A 16,700-nucleotide genomic window follows, 5' to 3' on the forward strand; every position below is an offset into this window, starting at 1 on the left:
GTGGGCTTTTGCTTCCTTGAAGGTATGAAGTGCTGAAACTACTGAAATTTGGGGAGGTTGGAGGTTGGCAAACAAAGAAGCATGAGAAAGGCAGAGGACAGTGAGTGTCTGGGAACACTCTTCACTGCAGATAGCCCTTTATTTATGTTGGCCTCTCTCTTCCAAACAGCGTTGTACTGACCACTCTGCACCTTTTCACCAGGTCTCTTCTTTCATACATAGCTGTGCGTGTACAATTAATCACATCATCTCTTCACCCCCACACATAACCTAGTGTATCACCCTATGCCTGAACATGCTTCTGCGCTCACTAACATCTCACGTGGAAGCAGAGAGAGGGAGAAAGAAGGAATACTGAGTGAAAAGTTCCAAGATTTGTGCTTGATTATTGGAGATAATTAAGTAGAATCTAAAAATAGTCAGGCCCTTATTTCATATTATGCTGAAAATGATTCAAATTCAAAACTATTCGCAGCTGTGCTGAGGGCTGATACACCATACAGAGCTGATTTCAAGCACTTGAATCAATGATAAACAAATGAAGCTTCTCTCTGTTCTTCTAAGTATAAATTGGGGTGGTACCATGACTCAGAGGCTATTGAATGTGAAATAAAGAGATCAATAATATCATTACCCCTGGACACTCATCATTTATTCTGCTAATACTTTTCAATAGAGTGGAGCAATGTGGCCAAACCATCACATCAGTTCTGTAAGTCTCTCCTTATAACATTGTTGATGGTGGTGTCTGTAAAACTCAACTCCATATATATATTGATTAAGCAGACTGGTGATTTGCTATTTTATTGATTTACAAACTGATAATCCAAAGTAGTGAACAACGCAAAAAGAAAAGTAGGAAATATAGGAACATAAGTTGTGCTTCTTTTAAAGCATACATGCAGGGCTTCACCCTGCTACTAGAGAGATCTTTCAAGTGTGAGGAATAAATCTAATTATGTGCTATAAAATAACACCCACAATCCCATTGCTTTGAGGAGACTATTAACACCAGTACTGCTGAGCAGACGTGGGCTTGGACCAAACTAATGACCTCCCCCTTCTGTTTTTTTCATGTTGCTGTATTTTCTTTATACAACATGACAAAATGTTAGGCATCATTTGTGACCCAGCTCAAAGGCCCCCTTTTTCATGGAAACTTCCCTGTTTCTTCCAACATTCTCTGATATCTCCTCTTTCAAACGAGGATAGCACAGCATTTCTATATCCTCTGTATCTTTTTCCATAAGAGATCACTCTGTGCCACCAAAGGGCTGTAACATGGCCACCGATAGGACATAGCACATTGAGTTATAGTAATTTTTTGGTCTTCTTTTCCATTAGATTGAATTCTTTGAGAGCGGGGCTATGCAATTTGTTTTGTATCAATCACACCTAGCATAGGGCTTTGTCACATGGCAAGCATTCCTTCTTCTTTTTATTCAACAAATATCCATTGATTGCCTACTATGTGCCAAGTGTGGTGGTTCCACGCTGCCAGGAAGGATGTCTAATAGTCTTTGAGTGTTAAAGTCATCACTGGCATCACCCTTGTTTGTGCAGCCTCTACTGAATTTGTCCAACCTGGAAGGGAGGACATGTTGTCTTTGTTTTATCCCTGGCAGGGCTTTGCACTAAATGCTATTAGATAAATTTAGTATATTCATAAAGTTGAAAGAAATCACAAACTGTTCAATGTAGAGGCTACTGTTTCATAATTTTTGTATGGTTTAGCTTTTTACAAGTTTTCTTTGGTCAGATTTTTGTCAATAGTTTTGAGGAACTTATGTCTGCTTTCCTTACAATTTTGGTTCAAATCAAAAGTCTCTGATGAAGCTTTTCTTGAAGTTTTGTTTCATCAATAATGAACTGCAGCTGCTTAATAAAATAGATTTAATAAAGTTTATAAAAGTGGATACAACGAAGTAACAAGGGAAGAAATTAGGACACTTCTTGGAATTAAGACCTTCATATTTACATGGGCACTATTGAGAGCTCTTTCCCAAGTCTTAGGACATTTGCCCCATTCTTAGTCCTGGTCACATTTGTTGTCCTCACTGACTTTTTGTGCATTTGGATCAGAAACTTGAGACATTGCGGTATTCTTCTTAAGAAATGTACTTTAAAATTGCCAATTTGACATAATGTATCAAAAGCCTTCAAATCCTGCTTGTCCTTGAATCTAGCAATTTCATTTTTGGGTACTTATCTTTGAGAAATAATTAAGGCTATCTGCAAAGGTTTAGTTCTCAATGTGTTTATCATAGGATTATTTATTATAGAAAATATAGATAATAACTTAGGATTTCAAAAACAGGGACTTAATGGAAAAGAAAGAGATAATCCATATGTTGTTATATGAAGCAGTCCTTAGAAATGATATGGAATTACATATATTGTCACAGATGTATGCTCATGATGTGTTGTCAAAAAAAGGAGGTTACAAAATAGCATCCATATTTTAATGTAATAAATATTAAAACATGAAAGAAGTCTGTAAAGATAAGCAGTAAAATATAATCACTAATTATTTCTTAGTGGCAGGATTTTTATTATTTCTGAGTGGTAGGAAGGTAATTTTTATTTTCTCCTTTGTGCATAATTGTGTTTTCTATTTTATATTTAACAGCAGATGTAATAGAGAATAAAAAGTTGATATATCAAAAATTCCAAATATGTAGAAATTGTAAAAATACAGTATTTTTGGAAGAGCTTTTACCGTATCCATCTTATGATAATGAGCACCTCCCTGGTGAGATGGTGGACCCTGAGGTTGAATGCAGGGAAGTGATCAGAGAATCACGTGTCAGTGAGAGTGATGGGCTAGATGTCCTTTAAGGTTCCTTCCACCACAGAGTCTGTGAGTCCATCAGAACTGCCTCGTAGGAACAATGGGCTCAAGTAGAGGCTGTTTGGCCCCTTAGACAGAGAGGGTGAGTTAAGTATGCTCTAAGAGCTCCTTTCATTCTATATCATCCCATCTAGAAAATGGAACAGCTTATTCTGGAATATACTCACATAAATTAGGTGTTTCTAAATATGTTTTGTCATGTTGTTTATAATGTCACATTATAAACTTTTTAAAAAAGGAAAGTTTTTTAGGATAAATTTTGCAGAGCTTCACACACCATCATGCACACAATAGACATTCGATAAATGTGTTGATTAACTAACAAAAATAGCAACGAAGTAGACAGACCTAGAGGGACGCAGGACACAGTCCCACTCCCAGCCTGGCAGTCTCGCCTGTGCTGCTCCTCCCTGCAGAAATGCAGAGGTGGAGACAGGCATACGCAGAGACAAGGGATCTGGCGGAGGAAGGACCTGGGCCTGGGGGTTGCTGGGTTCTTCTCTAGCCTGAGCCACTTAAAGGCAGCTGTGCACGGCTCTACCTGCTTTACTATGAAGTTGAGCACTTGAAATTCAATGATTTAGGTCTTGAAAGTCCTCATCAGAATATGACGAATGAGGTGTCTTTCACACTTCAAGGAGGTCTTAGTTACCCTGGTTAACTGGGGACAGAATTTGCTGCTGTTTGAGGACAACCCCTTAACTTCTGAATTTCCCAGTAGTCTCATGGGAGGCAAGACAGGAAAAGAATAATTAAAACTTCTTCCAGTCCCCTTTCCTCCCTTCCTTTCATGAAGTAGTCGGTATATACTGTTGGTAAAAGGGGCAACACATTAGGATTTTGGATATGAAAAATCAGAATCGAAGTTGGTTTAGGTGTTTTTACCCTGTTCAGCAAAGCTTTCCTGGGCACATGGCCTGTGGGAGAGCATTGGTTCCTAATTCAATCTGCACATCACAGCTAAATACACTGAGAGTGTAAAGTGAGATTTTCCAGTAATGACAAGTAAAGTTGGAGATTGGAAATGAAGAACTGAAGCCATCTGGAAAAAGTGGAAACAATTGGGTTAGTAGATTGGGAACCACTTGCATCAAGGGAAGTCTCGATTTCTTTTGTTTTACTTAGATGGTTCCTTACAAGGAAGCATTGTTTCTGCATGATGGCTCCACTGCGTGAGCATGTACACCTGGCTGTCAGAGCAGGCAGCCTGGGCTGTGGTTTATATACATTCATTGTGAAGGTTATGTGGTGTGCCATGATCCTGCACAGCATTTCCTAGGCTGCTCCATGGAGCACACATGGAATGTGGCAGTGAGCCGTGCTATGTTCCTTGGGAAGGCCTGTGGAGAGTTCTTTGTATGTGAACCACTATCTTCTCTGCCAACTATGGGAAGCCAGGTCTGCACAACCCAAACTGAGCATTCAGAAATCACACTCACCAAACTAAGTGATTTTAGAGACCCTCTAGCCCAGCCCACTCATTTTACTGTTTCTCCAGATCATCCAAAATGTTGGGTAGGGTAATTTCTGTCTACAGAAGGTAGACAGTTTACCTTCTACCTTTGCTGGCACGATTTAGATAGAATCAAAAGTCTAGGATGAGTTTGAGATGTTGAAAATAGAACTGACAGGCCCTGGACCACATCTTACATCTTTAACACTGAGAACGGTGTCCTCTACATGGAGACTAATAGGAATGCCATTGCCCATCTCTGCTTACTGGGCAGTCTTTCTTCCTCCCTCTCTCCCTCCATCCCTCTTTCCTTCCTGCCTTTCTCTCTCTCTCTCTTCTGGTGGGGATATGGGATTGGATTCGAAAATCATAACAAGTGTAAACAGTGAACTCTCTACAGGGTGCTGTACTATGCACCGTCTTATCTACCAGCTGCCATCTTGGCTATGCGTGTGCAGCTGGAACTCCTTGAGTATTTCTCATATTCCAGAGATGGATGTTCCTAGGGAAATTCCAGATCCAATGCAGAGCAGCAGTCATGTCTAAGGCAACAGTGTGGAGTGAAAAGAACTGGATGTTCACGTTTAGGTTTCCACTCTGCTCTGATTCCTGGTCTCAGAACAGGAGCCAAACTGTCCTTCTGGGGACAGTACAGACTGAGAAACACTTAGGTTCTGCTTAAACAGTTCTCCATTGGGCCTGTCAGCCTGCAGCACAGTGAGGTATCTCTGACTTAATTATTCACTAAGAAAGCAGAGTTGAGAAAGGATTTTCACAGCTATTGGTGTTTTAGGGCTACACCAACTTCCATAAGGAGAACACAATTTTTAGTTTTAAATATTTTAAAATGTCATATTTCTTGTCTGATTTTCTTATTGTTTTTAAAAGAATGTCCTTCAGAGAGTAATAGATGGTTGAAATTCGGTTAAAAAAGCAATTTTCTTTCTATCCTAAAAAAATAGTAATTTTAGACATAGTCCCATATGGAAATGACTTGCAAACTTAGGACCACTCTCTACCTGCTAAATAAGAATATTTTAAAGATTTTAATTCAGAGCTATTTGCAAATGCTTCACAGGTTTCCTGCACGTTGATTATGTACATTCATAGCAGAAACTTGCATTTTTAAATATAAATCCTAAGAATATTTTACCATAAATATGTAGAAATATATGTCAAACTAGGTTTCTTTATCACATTTATTTTTCTTTTGCTAGAGCAGAAAAGCTCTGTTCTTGTAATTCACATGAATTTAATTTATAAGCTGGTTCATTTGTAAGTGGGATCATCTGTCAGCAGGGGATTGTATGTAGAAGCTGTCTCTGAAGTAGGTTTCTCTTCAAAATGCAAAAGGATTTAGACAGGGTTGTCTGAGCTGATCTTTATTTGCTGGAGGTTTTGTTGCTGTTGTTGACTACTGTCAGGTACTTCCACTCTTTGGTCTTTCAACACAACCTTCCGCCCACCTCCCTTGTTAAAAAATGGCAACAATAAGAACAATGTCATTTATAATTGTGTCAAAAAGAATAAAATAACTAAGAATAAATTTAACCAAGGAGGTGAAAGACCTGGACTCTGAAATCTATAAAACATTGATGAAAGAAACTGAAGATGACACAAATAAATGGAAAGAGATACTGTGTTCATGGATTGGAAGAATTAATATTGTTAAAATATCCACACTACCCAAAGCAATCTACAGATTCAATGCAATCCCCATCAAAATACCAATGGCATTTTTCACACAACTAGAACAAAGAATGCTCAAATTTGTATGGAACCACAAAAGACCCCCCAATAGCCAAAGTAATCTAAAGATAGAAGAACAAAGCTGAAGCCATCATGTTCCCTGATTTGAAACTATGCTACAAAGCTGTAGTAGTCAAAACAGTATGGTACTGACACAAAAACAGACATATAGATCAATGGAACAGAATAGAGGGCCCAGAAATAAACCCATGCATACACGGTCAATTAATCTTCGAGAAAGGAGGCAAGAGTATACAGTAGGGAAAAGACAATCTCTTTAATAATTGATGTTGGGGAAAATTCACCGTTATGTGCAAAAGAATGAAACTGGACCGCTATCTTACACCATATACAAAAATAAATTCAAAATGGATTAAAGACCTGAATGTAAGACCTGAAACCATGAAACTCCTAGAAGAAAACATAGGCAGCCAGCTCTTTGACATCAGTCTTAGCAATATTTTTTTCCCCAGGCTCCTTAGGCAAGGGCAACAAAAGCAAAAATAAACAAATGGGACATACACCAAACCAAAAAGCTTTTGAACAGTGAAGGAAACCATCAATAAAACAAAAAGGCAACCTACTGAATGGGAGAAGATATTTACAAATCATACATTCAATAAGGGGTTAATGTCCAAAATATTTAAGGAACTTATACAACTCAATATCACAAAAACAAACAACTCGATTAAAAAATGGACAGAGGACTTAAATAGACATTTTTCTAAAGAAGATATACAGATGGCCAACAGGCACGTGAAAAGATGCTCAACATCACAAATCATCAGGGAAAACGCAAATCAAAACCGCAATGAGAAGCCATCTCACATCTATCAGAATGGCTATTATCAAAAAGGCAAAAAATAACCAGTGGTAGTGAGGATGTGGAGCAAGGGAACCCTCGTGCGCTGTTGGTGGGAATGTAAACTGGTGCAGCCACCATGGAAAATAGTATGGAGGTTGCCCAAAAAATTAAAAATAAAACTACCATATAATCCGGCAGTTCTACTTCTGGGTATTTATCCAAAGAAAATGAAAACACTAATTCAAAGCGATATATGCACCTCTACTTTCATTGCAGCATTATTTACAATAGCCAAGATATGGAATCAACCTAAGTGTGCATTGGTAGGTGAATGGATAAAGAAGATGTGGTGTATATATACAGTGGAATATTACTCAACCATAAAAAAGAATGACACCTTGCCATTTGTGGCAACATAGATGGACTGTAGAGGGTATTATAAGTGCAATGAGTCAGACAGAGAAAGACAAATACTGTATGACTTCACTCACATGTGTAAACTAAAAATCAAAACAAACAAACAAATGAAATAAAGCAGAAACGGACTCATAGATATAGGAAAAAAATTGGTGGTTACCAGAGGAGGGAAGGGTTTGGGGGCGGGCAAAATAGGTGAGGGGATCAAGAGGTACAAACTTCCAGGTATAAAATTAATAAGTTATGGGATGTAATGTACAGCATAGGGAATATAGTCAATAACATCATACTAACTTTGTATGGTGATAGATGATAACTAGACATTCTGGTGATCATTTCATAATACGTACAAATATTGAATCACTATGATGTACACCTGAAACTAATAGTATATTGTATGTCAATTATATTTCAATTAAAAAAAAAGATCAACCTAGCAGTTTTATTGCTCATCTTGCGCTCAAAGGCTTGCACTGATTGTAGTGATCTTTGGATCAATCTGTCTTTTGACGAATTTAGGAGTAATACAGAACATATTTTCCCTCTGGCTTTCTGATTTTGACAGCAAGTTTTGCCTTGGCCAACAACAAGGTGTGGCTCCCAAAGTCTGAAGTAAACCTCATGTAAATGTGTTGAGCTTAGCAGATAAAGTGGGGACACCAGGTGTCACGGAAGAGCAACAACTCTAAAAAACACAAATTCTGATTCCTATGTTGAGGATGAATAACTTGATAAAGACTAAGTATTGCCTTTTCTCTCTCTCTTTTTTTTCCATTAAACTCTACATAAACCTCTCCACCTGAAAAGGTGATGTCATTTTCTTAGACCCTCTCTTGCCTTTCCTCCTCTTTCTCCATTATCTTTAGGATAAAAACTTCTCTATGACTTTCTAAATCTTTTAGAAAACTAGTAGAGACTCTTAGTAATCTCAGACCACAGGAAGGTGGCTTGCAACCGTCCATCTTTGTGCTTGGGTTTCCCTTTTCTAGACGGTTCCCAGCTGTGTGACTGTACTAAGGAGTTGTCAAGTTGTTCTAGAGAATAGTACTAGATCTTTAGACAGAGATTTAGTTTGATGTTACCTTTTAATTTCATTTATATCCTTATTTACAGACCGTTTCCTAACTTATACACCTGGCCCTATAAGCTTACTGGGCATTCATTGATGCAAAAATGGAATAGAGCTGTCAAAGAGTTTGGAGATCATCTAGTTTAGTTTGTGACCTTTACAGTTGAGAAATCAAGATCCAGAGAGAGTAAGTGACTTGCACAAGGTCTCAGATCAAGGTAGTGAGATAACCAAAGCCAGAACCTCTGTGTGCAGCTTGTGGTCTTTCACTACTAAACGCAGTCATCCACAGCTAATTTTTATGCATTGTCTTCTGCAAGCTTTTCTCTTCTGTTTCTGTGCTGACATCCCACTTCCTCTTTCTTCCAGTTTGCTTTCTAGCAGTTGAGAATCACACCACATGGATCTCTTTGACCCTTTTCTCAAACCTCTTGGCCCAAAGCTGTTCTAGTGTGGAGTCAGGGTTGGGCTAGGAATTCATAAATAAACAAGTCACTGGCTACCAGTGCACCCTCCATCTTTCTTTTCCATAATATACCCCCTCTCCCCCCAGTTAAAGCACTCAGCCTAAGCTAGTGTGCTCCTCGTTATAGAAATTTGTAAGGACATTGTAGAGATTCCCCAGACCAACGAGATCAAGTCTCAAGTGAGAGCATGGCCCAGAACATGACAGTAACTTGTGGGTACATAGAGGAAGTCACAGCAAGACTCTGCTGAGAATGAAACAAAAGGAGCACATTACAATACGTTGACCATTTAACAACGTCTATTTAGTTATAAGATTAACAAATTCCAGGAAACTCTCTATTTAGAAAATGAATACCTATCCATCATCCATCCAACCATTTATTCACCTGTCTACCCACTGATCTGTCTAATCTTCCTGCTTCTAGAAATGGTTTGAGCAGCAGGCCCTAAGGAAACATCTGGCAGATCTGTTATAACTGGAATAGTCTAAGTGATGAGATTATCAAACAAAAAAACCAAAACACAAAAATATTAACCTGATCATCATAATAATTTTATAAAACAGTATATAAACAATATATTGTTATATATTGACATTTTTTCCATATGACCATCTTTTTGTTAAATATTAAGGTAATCCTTACCATTTCCTTTTAATCTCTCTCTGTTTCTTAATGTCAAAAGGAAGTGGTAAAGATTACCCTAATATTAAAAAATATATATAATTTCACAGAGAGAGCTATTGCGTTTTTTCAAATTTTTGAAAATTGCTCTATCATATAAACTGGAAAACCTCAGTTGAATCTCTTTTCATATTGACCAAGAGTAAAATCATAAAGAATTTTTTCATACTCAGAGGGCAGATTGAAGGCAAAACAGAATTGTCTTTCTACAAGTTAGCCATGACAACTGATGGTGAAGAAGAAAATATGAATCATTCACAAATTCACATGTCAAACAGCAGACATATAACAGGGAGCACGGCGGCCTGCATCAACAAAGGGCATTAGAACAGTTCCTTGGATAGCCAGTCAATCTTTCCCCAAATTCAGAAACCAAATTGCAAGCCCTTACCTTGGAGGGCCTGTAAGCTATGAGTCTGTACGATAATGCAGAGCTGCAGGACCAGCTGTGGAGCACTTTCCAGAAAGGTGGCTAGCAAATGCAGCATACTCACATCTGCATACTCATACACCATTTTCCAGTAAAACCTCCATCTGTCATTCTCCCCACTCTGTCGACTTCGAATACCTAAGTATATTGTGTGGAAATATCTAGAAAGAAAACATGGAGAATAAGAAAGAGGTGAGTGGTAATTTATAATTCAAACATCAGCGTTGTTTTTCTTTTCTGTAAGCCACCATGCAAGCACACACAAGAAACAATTACCTTAGTGGCTTATAATTTAAGGCTCAAAGTTAACTGTTTAAGAGTACCCTTATTGTTAAATGTTCACTTTGAGAAGTCATTGTAATTTTAGTCTTCACTAAAGTCGTCCATTGAATTGCAATATGAAGGGTAAGATGAGATATGTTACAAACGCAGGTATAGAAAGGATTTGCTGCTTTGAAAATCTACATACACTCTTTCTTGTCAGTTCCTCTATGTGCTCAACAGTATTGAGAGATGTATAGCTCCTAGGGCATGATAACAATGCAAGTACTACAATGATGTACTGGTAGAGTACTACGGTGGATGTGCTTGTAAACCCTCCAGATGTCTTTTTAAAGACTTCTTGAAAATTTTAAACATATACCAAAGGAGAAAAAATATTGTATTAAAAACACAATAGTGTTCACCCAGATTAAGTAATTATTAATACATTGTCAACCTTTTTTCATTTATATTTCTACTTACTCCCTGTCACCAGATTATTTTAAAGCAAAACCCAGGCATTATATTATTTCATCTGTAAATATTTTATTAAAAATAATTTACAAACATAAACACAATACCATTATTACACTTACAAATAAAAATAATTTCTTAATGTTTTATCAAATACTCAGTGTTCATATTTTCCTGACTATCCTAAATTTTTTTACAGTTTATTTGAAACACAATCCAAACAAGGCCCACACATGATGATTATTGGATACGTATCATAAGGTCTCTTTTACACTATGGATTCTTCTTCCCTTTCTTTTCCGTCTTGAATATTACCCATTGTTTTGATTTTGGTGATTGTATTTGTGTGGTGTGGTTAACATCTCTGTCCTTTGTGTTCTCTTCAATTTGGTAGCTAGTGTTACAATTTTGGTCAGATTCAAGTTTGATCATTTTGAGCAGGTGATGTTCAGGACTTTCTTGAGGAAGCACTAATGTTCTCTTTTATGATATCGTCTACCGAGGTTCACTTCCTAGATGCGCTCATTCATTAGAGGTTGCAAAATGGTGACGTTCCGAATCTATCACCCTTCTTTCTTTATTGGCTAGAATACTTCTCCAGACTTTATGTCAAAGTCTCTACAGTATGGTTGGCTTTCTGAAGCTTATTCTCTAGTAGATCCCTTAAGAAAGATGCATAGGGACAATATTCACTGAGTTCTTGCATATTTATAACAGTATGTGGTTATCAATCTTGCCTTGGGTGGGCATAATGTTCCTTTTACTCGGCAGACTCTAAAGTCTTACAATATTATATGTATATCTATATATATATTTTTTTTCCTGAGGAAGATTCACTCTGAGCTAACGTCTATTGCCAACATTCCTTTTCCCTGAGCTAACATCTGTTACCAATCTTCCTCTTTTTGTATGTGAGCCACTGCCACAGCATGGCCACTGACATATGGTGTAGGTACATACCGGGGAAGCAAACTGGGACTGCCAAAGCAGAGAGCATTGAACTTAACCACTAGGCCATGGGGGCTGGCCCTCACAATTTTTTTAAATTATTTTATTGAGGTCACATTAGTTTATAACATTGTGAAAATTTCAGTTATACAGTATTTTATTTTATTTTTTTAAATTATTTAAGTCTGAGTGATGTCAGCAACATGGCAGAATGAGCTGTTCCCTTTACCTCTCCCTCTTTGAACTGCAACTCAATTGACATTCCTTGATCAATGTTGGAAACTCACACAGCACAACAGGATGTCTGAGAGACCCACACAGCTGTACATCTGAAGGTGGATTGATTTGCCCTCCGGAAAGTGGTGGAGATAGGTGAGCACTCCCTGCCCTTTCCTGGCAGCCCTGTGCATGAGAATGAATGCTTCCCAGCCTGGCAAGAGCACCCCTAGTACTGCTGTGCCCCAAAAGTGGGAATATGCATGGGGTTGACTGTAGGAAGAGGCAGCAGCAGCACTTAATGCACTTGTGATCACTTTCCTGGCAGTGGAGGAGCATGCCACACCACTGCATCCCCAAGGAGTGGCCCCAGCTCAGTCACCACAAGGAAACGATGCCCACCAAGCACAGCACCCAGTGATACTGTAAGAAGAAGTGGTGGCAGATCTAGGCATTGGGGTGAGCACATTCCCAGCCCACGTGAGCACCCATAGTACTACTGCAGCCTGAAAGTGGGAATGCACCCTGCGGTGACTGTAGGAAGAGGTGGCAACAGCCTTAGCCCACTCATAATCACTTTTATGGTGGTGGTGAGGAGCCCACTGTACCACTGCAGCTGCAAGGAGTGACCCTGGCTCAGTCCCTGTGAGGAAGCCCTGCCCACCAAGCACAGTCTAACTACACACATGCTCCAACACTCTCCAGGCCAGTGAAAGCACCCATAGTACCCCCACAACTTCCAGAAGATGGGATGAGGTCAGAAACTCAGCTCCAGCTTCTCCCCAGTGGTGGCTGGTGGAATCTGTGACATGATATTACTACAAATGCACTCACAAAAGATTAGCTCATCAAACACCATGAGAAACTTCAAAAATGATTCATACCAGAAGGAAAATGACAATTCTGCAGAAACCAACCCTGAAGGCGCAGAAATTCACGATCTAAATGAAAGAAAATTCAAAATAGCTGTCACAAAGAAACTAAATGAGTCACAAGAAAAGTCAGAAAGATAGTTCAATGAATTCAGGAAGAAAATTAATGAGAAGAAAGAATACTTCACCAAAGAGATTGAAACTATTAAAAAATCCAAGCAGAAATTCTGGATATGAAAAACACAATTAATGAAATAAAAAATAATCTAGAATCTTTTAAAAAAATGGAGCTGATGATATAGAGGAAAGAATTAGTGATTTAGAAGATTGAAATATAGAAATGTTACAGGTGGAGCAGGAGCGAGAACTAAGATTTTTTAAAAAATGAAGGAATTCTTCAAGAAATATTTGACTCAATTAGGAAAAGCAACATAAGGATTATAGATATCCCAGAGGAAGAAGAGAAAGAGAAAAGAGCAGGGAGCTTATGCAAAGAAATAATAGTGGAGAACTTCCCAAACCTGAGGAAGGAACCAGATTTACAAATACATAAAGCTAATAGAAGGTCTAATCACATCAACACTAAAAGAGCTTCTCCAAGGCATATAATAGTAAAACTGGCAAAGTCAATGACAAAGAAAAAATATTAAGGGCTTCAAGGCAGAAGAAAATAACCTATAAAGGAATCCCTATCAGGCTGTCAAGTGATTTCTTGGCAGAAACCTTACAGGCTAGGAGAGAATGGAATGATATATTCAAAATGCTGAAAGACAAAACTTTCAGCAAAAAATACTCTATCCAACAAAACTATCCTTCAGATACAGTGGAGAAGTAAAAGCTTTCTCAGATAAACAAAAGCTGAGGGAGCTCATCACCACTACACCTCCCCTGCAAGAAAATTATTACATTATTAAATGATTAAAGATACCCTCATATTGGAAACAAAAGGAAAAGGTCTACAAAACTTTGAGCAAGGAGATAGACAGACAGACAAAATAAGAACATCGCAGCTCCCTATCAGAACAGGAAAGCAAACACTCAATTATAACTTAAAAGACAAAGGGAAGGAAAGCATCAAAAGTAACTACAAACACTTCAACTTAGTCACAAACTCACAACACAAAACAGAACAACTTGTGACAACAATAACTCTGAAGGGGAACAGGAAAGGGATGGGCCCTGCTTAGGCTAATGGAGATAAGAGGCTATGAGGAAATGGACTATCTTGTCCATGAGAACTTTTTCTTTTCGAGGAAGATTAGCCCTGAGCTAACTGCTGCCAATCTTTCTCTTTTTGCTGAGGAAGACTGGCCCTGAGCTAACATCCGTGACCATCTTCCTCTACTTTATATGTGGGATGCCTACCACAGCATAGCATGCCAAGCAGTGCCATGTCTGCACCTGGGATCTGAACTGGTGAACCCTGGGCCACTGAAGTGGAACATGTGCACTTAACCACCGTGCCACTGGGCTGGTCCCCATCCATGAGAATTTTTATACAAACCTCACAGTAACCACTAAACAAAAAATTAGAACAGAGCCACAATTCATAAAAAAAGAGAAAACTGGAAAAACTTCCACAAAAAACCACCGAAATGAAGTGGCATTCAGAAATACAAAGGAAGAGAAACAAGAGCAACATAGAACCAAGGGAAAAACAAGAGATAAAATGGCAGTATGAAGCCATCATATACCAATAATCAGTCTAAATGTAAATGGATTGAAGTCGCCAATCAAAAGACACAGTGTAGCTGGAGGGATTAAAAAACAAGACCCAACAGCATGCTGCCTTCAGGAAACACATCTCAGCTCTAAAGAGAGACATAGGCCCAGAGTAAACGGATGGAAGATGATCCTCCCAGCAAATGGTAAACAAAAGAAAGCAGGTGTTACCATACTTAGACAAAGCAGATTTCAAGATAAAAAAGACAAGGAGAGACAAAGAAGGGAAGGATATAATGATAAAAGGAACATTCCACCAAGAGGACATAACACCTATGAATATACATGCACTTAACACAGGGGCACCAAAGTACATAAAGCAACTCTTAACAGACCTAGAGGGAGAAGTTAACAGCAACACAATAGTAGGGGACCTTAACACCTCACTTATATCAATGGACAGACAGAAAGTCAAAAAGGAGATAGTGGATTTAAACGAAACAGTTGAAAAGATGGACTTAGATGTATAGAGGGCTTTCCATCCAAAACCAGCAGAATATGCATTCTTCTCAAGTGCACATGTATTAATCTCAAAGATAGATCATATCTTGGGTAACAAAGCAAGCTTCAATAAATTTAAGAAGACTGAAATCATCTCAAGCAACTTTTCTGACTGCAATACTATGAAACTAGAAATCAACTACAAGAAAATAACTGGGAATGTCATAAATATGTGGAGAATAAACAACATGCTACTCAACAACCATTGGATCAATGAAAAAATGAAAGGAGAAATTAAAAAATACCTGGAGACAAATGAAAATGAAAATACAACAGACCAACTCTTATGGGATGCAGCAAAAGCAGTTATAAGAGGGAAATTCACGGCAATACAGGCCCAGCTCAACAAACAAGGAAAACCTCAAATAAGGAGTCCTAAATTGCTCGTGAGAGAACTAGAAAAAGAAGAAAAAACAAAGCCCAAAGTCATCAGAAGGAGGGTAAAAATAAAAATTAGGGCAGAAAGAAATGAAATAGAGACTAAAAAAAGCAGTTGAAAGGATCAATGAAACTATGAGCTGTTTCTTTGAGAAGATAAACAAAATTAACAAAACCTTAGCCAGACTCACCAAGAAAAAAAGAGAGAAGGTTCGAATAAATAAACTTAGAAATGAAAGAGGAAAAATTACAACGGATACCACAGAAATACAAAGGATTATAAGAGAATACTATGAAAAACTATATGCCCACAACTGAATAACCTAAAAGACATGGATAAATTCTTAGCTTTTTACAACCTCTGAAAACTGATCCAAGAAGAAATAGAGAATCTGAATGGACCAATCACAAGTAAAGAGATTGAAACAGTAATCAACCGCCCCCCGCCCCCGCCAAAGAACAAAAGTCCAGGACCAGATGGCTTCTCTGGAGAATTTTTACAAACATTCAAAGAAGATTTAATACCTATCCTCCTCAAACTATCCAAAAAATTGAAGAAGATGGAATACTTCCTAACTCATTTTAGAGGCCAAGAATATCTTGAAACCAAAACCAGGAAAGAACGACACAAAGAAGGATAATCACAGGCCAATATTGTTGATGAACATAGATGCAAAACTCCTCAACAAAATACAGGCAAACAGAATACAGCAATATATTGAAAGGATCATACATCACGATGAAATGGGATTTATTCCAGGGATGCAGGGATGGTTCAACATCTGCAAATCAATCAATGTGATGCACCACATTAACAAAATGAGGAATAAAAACCACATGATCATCTCAATAGATGCAGAGAAGGCATTTGACAAGATCCAGCATCCATTTATGATAAAAACTCTCAATAAAATGGGTATAGAAGGAAAGTACCTCAACATAATAAAGGCCATATATGACAAACCCACAGCAAACATCATACTTAACAGTGAAGAACTGAAAACCATCCCTCTGAGAACAGGAAGGAGACAAGTATGCCCACTCTTGGCACTCCTATTCGACTTAGTACTGGAGGTTTTGGCCAGAGCAATTAGGCAAGAAAAAGAAATAAAATCAACCCAAATTGCAAAGCAAGAAGTGAAACTCTTGTTGTTTGCAGATGACATGATTCTATATATAGGAAACTCCAAAGAATCCAGCAGAAAACTATTAGAAATAATCATCAACTACATCAAAGTTGCAGGGTACAAAATCAACTTACAAAAATCAGTTGCATTTCTATATACAAACAGTGACTAGCGGAAAAAGAAGTCAAGAATATAACCCTGTTTATAATCACAACAAAAAGAACAAAATAGGGCCGGCCTAGTGGCTTAGTGGCTGAGTTTGTATGCTCTGCTTCA

At 38.1% G+C, this 16,700-nt stretch overlaps 1 protein-coding gene across 6 annotated transcripts in view; it reads right to left on the reverse strand.

Moving 5' to 3' along the window:
- The window catches only part of XKR4 (XK related 4), a 422,454-nt gene that overhangs the window by 155,877 nt on the left and 249,877 nt on the right, over positions 1-16,700 (reverse strand). For all 6 annotated transcript variants that reach the window (XR_002810312.2, XR_002810311.2, XR_011421289.1 and 3 more), the window contains exon 2: positions 9,887-10,086. Coding sequence is in view for 1 of the 6 variants with exons in the window: in XM_023648595.2 (XP_023504363.2) it covers positions 9,887-10,086 (200 nt within the window). In the remaining 5 variants the exon portion in view is untranslated. The remainder of the gene's footprint in view (positions 1-9,886; positions 10,087-16,700) is intronic.

Source organism: Equus caballus, chromosome 9 (assembly GCF_041296265.1).
Source record: "Equus caballus isolate H_3958 breed thoroughbred chromosome 9, TB-T2T, whole genome shotgun sequence".
NCBI lineage: Eukaryota > Metazoa > Chordata > Mammalia > Perissodactyla > Equidae > Equus > Equus caballus.